The sequence below is a fragment of the Penaeus vannamei genome, chromosome 3 (genome assembly GCF_042767895.1).
Source record: "Penaeus vannamei isolate JL-2024 chromosome 3, ASM4276789v1, whole genome shotgun sequence".
Lineage (NCBI taxonomy): Eukaryota > Metazoa > Arthropoda > Malacostraca > Decapoda > Penaeidae > Penaeus > Penaeus vannamei.
In genome coordinates this window covers 28,867,808-28,875,307 of record NC_091551.1, presented here as the reverse complement: position 1 = coordinate 28,875,307, position 7,500 = coordinate 28,867,808, and the positions used below count along the sequence as shown (strand labels likewise).

At 42.6% G+C, this 7,500-nt stretch overlaps 2 protein-coding genes across 2 annotated transcripts in view; both read left to right on the top strand.

Moving 5' to 3' along the window:
* Positions 1 to 7,500, top strand: part of LOC138867605 (spartin-like) — a 113,593-nt gene that overhangs the window by 59,952 nt on the left and 46,141 nt on the right. The window lies entirely within an intron of this gene.
* LOC113803591 (uncharacterized) overlaps positions 1 to 7,500 on the top strand; it is a 35,833-nt gene that overhangs the window by 27,156 nt on the left and 1,177 nt on the right. Inside the window, exons 2-9 of the mRNA XM_070143941.1 lie at positions 1,729 to 2,083; positions 2,625 to 2,796; positions 3,970 to 4,092; positions 4,350 to 4,410; positions 4,975 to 5,105; positions 5,547 to 5,607; positions 5,940 to 6,070; positions 6,898 to 7,500. The exon at positions 6,898 to 7,500 is cut by the window's right edge and continues 1,177 nt beyond it. Coding sequence (XP_070000042.1) covers positions 1,997 to 2,083; positions 2,625 to 2,796; positions 3,970 to 4,092; positions 4,350 to 4,410; positions 4,975 to 5,105; positions 5,547 to 5,607; positions 5,940 to 6,070; positions 6,898 to 7,500 — 1,369 coding nt within the window. The 5' untranslated portion in view covers positions 1,729 to 1,996. The remainder of the gene's footprint in view (positions 1 to 1,728; positions 2,084 to 2,624; positions 2,797 to 3,969; positions 4,093 to 4,349; positions 4,411 to 4,974; positions 5,106 to 5,546; positions 5,608 to 5,939; positions 6,071 to 6,897) is intronic.

Sequence of the window (7,500 nt, the reverse complement as noted above, 5' to 3'; positions counted from 1 at the left end):
AACGGTCTTCGTTGCTCGAGAGGTTGTGTCGGATGTCTAGATGTTCGGAAAAATATATGGAAGTAGTGGCTGCGTTACATGTGGACGCACGCACGGACAACCTCGAGACACACACACAGATACACCTACACACATGCAGACACACACACATGCAAATACACAGACAAGCATTAGCACACCATTAATTAGTACACTAACACACCTACGCACGCACCTAAGTGTTGACAATCAAAGCATGCTGTTAAAGTAATCTCGCTCCATCGTTATCGGACAGACAGAAAACGAACACGGAGGCTAATGACAGAGGGGTGACTAACTTAAACGAATCCCGATTGCTGCGATGGCCGACAAGGAACCAGCTCGGCGCGCAGCAATCCGGCAAGAACACGCCAGCTCTCAGAAGCGTTTCACTCCGTTGACATCTCTGCAAAGGAGACGAAAGGGGCTGCTGCAGGGAGTCGCCAGAGGGAAGGTGCGTTTAAAAGAAGAGGCTGAGCGTTCGGTATTTATTTATTTATTTCCCCGTCAGTTATTTCCTTTTGGGATGTGGGACGTGTTTGAAAAATGTCTGTTGGTCTCGTTATCATACACTTGGGAATGGTTTTTTTCTGCATTTATTCGCCTAATTCTATGCAGCGTCAGCTTCTCTCTTGGAGACAGCATGAAGTGAAGTCAAAATGATCACTATCGTTATTATTACCACTATTATTATGATATAATGATTGGTGTTATTATTACAATTATTAGATAGTGCTACAACTACCATAGCAATGGTGATTATTAATGTCATCTTCATGTGTTCTTGCTTTTGACATCATTAACAGCATTGCTGTCTTTGATGGAAATATTATGTTAATGGTTAATATTGATAATAAAACTATTATCACTAATAAAGATATAATTATTTTTTTATTGAATGATATGGACAATTGTTAGCATTCTTACTAACAATTGTCGAAAAACAACAATTAGTACTACTAAAGATGATGATGAGGGGCATTATCACAGTGATTATGATAATATTGGTTTTGATGAAGTTAATGGCAATCACAATGATAACAATAGTAATGCTTTTGATAACTATCAAATATAAAGATGATAATAACAGTTCAAAAAACAGTATCATCAGTGGTGATATGGTTATAAAAAAATAGAATAATCTAGAATACGAAAGAAACTGTAGCAAAATATGAATATCAGTGTTCAGGTGATCCTTCTCTTTACATCTATGCTCCCTCAAGGATGTCGTGAACTTTGGCAGATTTTTGAGCAGAAGATATTATGATTTTAGACGATGGTATATTCTTCATGGTATTCTTTCAGTACAGGAACGTTTGTGTGTGTGTGTGTGTGTGTGTGTGTGTGTGTGTGTGTGTGCGCGCCATATTAGCCATATCTCAAACAACCGACGCCAATTTCGCAATATACCAGGAAGTATATTTTTTTGTCTTTTTTCATTTCGTTTTTTTTTCTCTCTCTCTCTCTTCCTTCTTTTTTTCTTTTCTTAACCGCAAAGTACCTATCAGACTCCGAAGACGTGCTACTTATACAGATAAATCTTTCTATTCTCTTCCTTCACACTCTTTGATCTGCGGTTGGCGTGGCCTAAACTGGTCATGGTGAAAAATTGTTTTCTGTCGTGCACGAAAACGAAATTTAGAGTGGTCCGAGTGAAAAAAATATCAAAAGAAAATATGAATAAATCTACGAAACACGATTCTTACACAGGGTATAGAAAAGGACACAAAAGACAATAAAAAGAGAGAAAGAAGATAACAAATAAACACGAGAAAGAAGAAAAGAGGGGGGAAAATAATCGAAGCAAAATTAACAACACCCCTTACACTACAACCCACCAAAAAATATTAATAAATAAAAACAACGCGAGAAGACATCAGTCCCATAAAATAAGAATCAACAAGCATTTTGAGGTGTACTTTGGCACCTAAGAGTGGGAAGGTGCGTGTGGAGTGCAGTTGCGTGGCCAGAGTGCGTGATGGCCTCTGGGAAGCTCGGGCTGGTCCTCCGCCTGCTCCTACTCATTACCTGCTCCTTGACCCAAGCAGAGAGCGACGGGAACGCGGTAAGTCGAGGTCACATTAGAGCATGCGATTGAATCATCGTTCTTGTTATACATTACATTTGCTTCTATCAACAGCTGTAGTATAATTGTTGTCTTTATTAAGATCATTATTATGATAATTCTTTAAAATGATTTTATGGTATTTTATCAAATCATTTGTATTGTGTCTATTGCTGTTGTATTTTAAATATATATATTTTTTCAATCTGTTTTATATCACCAAGTAATGACATTAGTACTGTCCGTACTACCCTAGTAGTTATAGAAGTGGTTGCTGTAGTAGCAGTAGTAGTTGCAGTAATGATAACAGTAGTAATAGCAGCAACAGTAGTGTAGTACTGGTATCGAGAGTGGTAATACCAATGGTAATAGAGAGTTGAAAAGTATCACAGTGTTAATCGTTGCCATAAATGTTACTCTTCCCATTTCTGTGGCAAGTAACACTATCATATTCATAAATGTTATTACTACCATCAATACCATCGTCTACCATTCATAACTGGCAAAAATCGACTTCAACCCAGCCCCCTTTCCCCGGCAGAGCTGCGAGGACCTCGGCACGAAGAACAGCCACTTCGAGTGCACTGATGCGGGCGAGGTGCGGTGCGTGGACGGCTGGGAAGGCGAGGACTGCGACGTCCCCATATGTCGCGAGGGATGTGATCCTGTGCACGGCTACTGCACTCAGCCGGGAGAGTGTCGCTGCTCCTTAGGTGAGAGTCCCTTTGTAGGTGGATTTGGTGCTGTTAAGCCAGGCTGTTCGAGTGCCAGGTCTCTAGTCTTGAGAAAAGGGGAGGGTTGGCAGCAGGAAGGGCACTCGGAATCCTCTTGTGGGTGAACTTGGTGTTGTTAAGCCAAACTGCTCGGGTGCCAGGTCTCAGGTCCGGAAAATGGGGAGGGTTGGCAGCAGGAAGGGCGTCCGGCTGTAGGAAAAATGGTGAAATTACGCACAGTGTTAACCTTGTTTAGTAGAAATAACCCTAGGTGAATGAAGGAGATTTACGTAAGAGACATTTAGAATTCTGAAAGGCTGACTGATCATTTTAAATAATGTGTATCAGCTCTTCATATTTCATCTATTGATTTTATGTATATAGGTTACAATAGCTAACTGATGATGTATAGCTGCCTGACACAATTGACTGAATACTGAGAATAGTGATATTATTTGTAGTTTCAAGGTTTGTCGAATTCATAAGATCTTTCTTTATTTTCCTCCAAAATGATAACAATAATTATCCACGTCATTCGTGTCTCATTTTCCTTTTTTTTTTTTTTTTTTTTTTTTTGCACGTCGCTCTTTTATTTTCTTTTAACCGATCTCTGGCTAGTCAATCTCTCTCTCTATCTATTTATCTATCTATCTCTTTCTCCCACCCTCCCTCTCCCTCTCTCTTTCTTCCCTCCCTCTCCCCCCCCCCCTCTCTCTTTCTTTTTCTGTCTCTCTCTCTCTCTTCCCCCTTTCCCTCTCTCTTTCATTCCTTTCCACTCCTTCCTATCTCTCTCTGCTCCCTTCCCTTTGGCTCTCTCTCTTTCCTCATAATTTTCTCTTTCCCTCTTACCATGTCTTCCAGAATCTCGCTCCGCAAGAGAGACAGCAGAGTAAAACAAAGGAAATGAGAGCAAATGCCGACCTTGGGCTCCTCAGGGGTGTTTTCTTGGACTCGAATGATTTTACGGTCACGTTTGCTTTTTTGTTTTTACTTCATAAATCTAGTTCGCACATTCGTGTATTTTCACCCTCTTTTCTTTTTCTGTCTTTCCGTCTTAACTGAAGTCTAGCGAGAATTTTTTTTACATGGCTTCAGTTCTCTGCTATCTGCGAAAGTGCAGATAGAAGGAAAACCATTGCACCGCCTCTGTCACAAGCGCATTCCCTCTTGCAGGATGGCGCGGTGAGAATTGCAGCGAGTGCACGCCCTTGCCAGGTTGTCAACACGGCTTTTGCAACTCAACTAGCTTCGAGTGCCTGTGCGAGGAAGGTTGGGACGGCCTATTCTGTTCTCAGCGTAAGTACAGGTTTATGTGACGTATGGACTCCAGTTAGTGGTGGCATTAATGCAAGGGAAGAACATACTTTTTTCTTTTTGATATCAATTTTGGATGTCATATCATTTCATTTCGTACATGCAATTTTCATTACGTTCTTAAACTCCCTCACCTTAGCCAAAGTATTAATGTTTTACAATTTACCCAAAGTATTTGAGCTCTTGTATTCAACTTATCTGTTTATTCAACTAGTCTTTTTCCTTCTTTCTCCCTTTAGCCATATGCAAAGAAGGCTGCCACGCCACACGAGGCTACTGCGACCTTCCTGGGGAATGCAAGTGAGTTATTGGTGTTATTGTTATGTGCAGTTGTAATGTTCATGTTGTTCTTGTGTGATGTTTATGTTGTTTGTTTTTTGTGAGATCAAGTTTTCCCTGTGGTTCCTGTTTGTATGGTGTCCTTGTTTGTGTGTAGCGTCCTAAATGTGTGGTTCCTTGTTTGTGTATGATACCCCTGCCTTCCCTCCCTCTTTCTCCCCATCCTTCCCGCGTCCGTTTCTCCATCCGCCACACCCTTCATTTCCCTCTCCCACTCCCATTTCTCCCCTACCCCCACCCCATCTGGGGTAGTAACCCCAACCTATTTCCCTCTCCCTCCCCCACCCCCCTTTCCCTTTCTCCCTCTCCCACCCCCCTTTCTCCCTCCCTAACCCCCTTTCCCTCCCCCACCCCCCTTTCTCCCTCTCCCACCCCCTTTCCCTCCCCCACCCCCTTTCTCCCTCCCTCACCCCCATTCTCCCTCCCTCACCCCCTTTCTCCCTCCCTCACCCCCATTCTCCCTCCCTCCTTCCTCCCTCCCCCTCCCCATCTCTCCGCCCCGACCGACCCTCCCTCTGCCGGCAGATGTCGCATCGGCTGGGGCGGCGACACCTGCCAGGACTGCAAGCCGCTGCCCGGCTGCATCAACGGCCACTGCACGAAGCCCTTGGAGTGCCGCTGCGACCCGGGCTGGACGGGCCTCTTCTGCCAAACGCGTATGTCGAGAGAGTGCATTTGTATTATTTATTATTTATTTTAGATTAGTTTTTAGTATCATTTTATTTATTTGTGCTTATTTGAGGGGAGGGGGTTATAAAGGAGGGGATTATCCGCATATTTAATGATTCATATTATTACGTAAAATATATATACAGATATATTTCTTTTTTTTAATTCATATTATGGAAACATAATATCGATACATGTATGGTGTTTAGTGTTTTTATTAGTACAGGAAATGTATTTAGATATGGTATTGATTTAGTATTAAAACATTTAATGAAACGTAGAATTTCATCTTTCATTATTACCATTCTCTATGTCCTTTCATGCAACCATTTTTCTTTGTTCATTTAAACTTGTAATACGTCGAGGCTTTATCCATGAGAAGAAATACCAGCAAAATGTTTATATTTCGATTTTTTTACACGTTTCAGCTGTCTGCGCCCCCAACTGCAGCAAAGAGCACGGTGCTTGTGTGGAACCTGGAGAATGCAGGTGAGAAATACAAATAGATAGAGAGAGAGAGACATACGAACAAATATACTGAACACAAACACAAATGCGTACGCAAAAAGGAAAATAAGATAAGAAAAAACACATTTCGAACTCTCTAAACGAACAATAAAACTGAAATGGATAGATCAAACAAAACCATACATACAATACAGAGAGAGAGGGTCCTTTCTCTCTCTCTCTTAAAAAAATAAATAAATAAAATAAATAAATAAAAAATCAATAAAAAAAACACGAATTTCACCTCTCAAATACGACCCGCCTCCCGTTGACGAAACAGCATAACAGCCCTTCCCTTCTCGCTCCTGGCGCAGGTGTGACGTCGGCTGGTGGGGCGAGAACTGCGACACCTGTTTCCCTTACCCCGGGTGTAAACAAGGCTATTGCACGCAGCCCTGGGAGTGCCTGTGCAACCCTGGGTGGGTGGGCATGCTCTGCGACCAACGTAAGTGTGTGGTCGCCTACACTCTCTTCTGATTAACTGCTGATTATTGCAGTCATCTTTGTTATTGTTATTATTACTATTATTATTATTGTTATCATGATTATTATTATTATTATGATTATTATTATAATTATTATCATCATGATTATTATTATTACCATTGTCATTAATGTTATTATGATTATTGTTGGTTATTATTATTATGATGATGTTTTTATGACCATTATTATTTTGATCATTATTGTTATGTTTATTATTATTTCTTTATAATTTTAGTAGTAGGAGTACTAGTAGCAGCAGTAGTAATTACTAATATCATCATTAACATAAATTTTATTTAGCTTTTGTTGTGGATATTACCATTCTCATTCTCACTAGTATGCTTATTAGTATTCTCATTCTCATTATATCCTTGTTATTAGCTACTAATACTATATCTTTCATATTATTATCATGGTCCTTGTGTTGGTTAGTTTCTTTATTTGTTTAATTATCCGTTTGTTCGTTTGCAGAATAACTCAAAAACAGATTTTTACTAAAGGTGTGCCTTGGTCTAACTTGGATGCCATTAAATTTTGGTGGTGATTCGGATCATAATCCGGATTCAGTTTTTTTTTTGCAGTGATTGTATTAGCTACTCCTATTGCATTGGCAGTAGGGATTAATAATTACCAGTGTAATTCAGGTGATTGTAATGTGATTCTTCGTGTGAATGTTTTTATCGTATCAGTGACCCTTTCGCCTTGTCGAAGGCATGCGCTCTCTGAGTGCTTCTAGTTATTATTATAATCGTCATATCGTCATTTTTATCAATATCATTATTGCAGCTGACAACGGCGGCCACTGCAACGAGCACCCGGAGGCGTGCCTGAACGGCGGCACGTGCATCGACGTGCCCGGCGCCCGCAACTTCACGTGCTCGTGCCCGTCGCTCTTCACGGGGCAGCGCTGCGACTACCTGGCCGACCTGGACCAAACGACGTCCTCGTCCTCGCCGGAGGCTGCGGGAGATCCCGACGGCGTGCAGGTCGTGGCGGCCGATTCCTCGTCCCCGAAGGGCACGTACTCCCTGCTGCAGCCCACGCCCGTGCCGGGGAGGGCCTCGCGCATGAACCTGACGAAGGACGAGCGGCGCCTCCTCCTGCAGAACACCGCCCGCATCTCCTTCCGGCGGCCGAAGCTGGTTTCGGCGACCGACAAGTCGGGCAACCTGCCGTTCAAGGTGTTCGAGAGGAAGCTGATCCCGCTGCCGGTGTTCCTGCCGCGTGTCAGCGAGATCATCCCCGGCAAGGAGGGCCCCGTGCGCCTCTTCAAGACCATCGAGAAGAAGCCCACGCCCATCCTGGTGCTAGACAGCGTGCCGCAGGACGAGAAGGAGAACATGCTCATCACGAAGGCCTCTCCGGAGGAGTGCGACCCGACCCCCGACG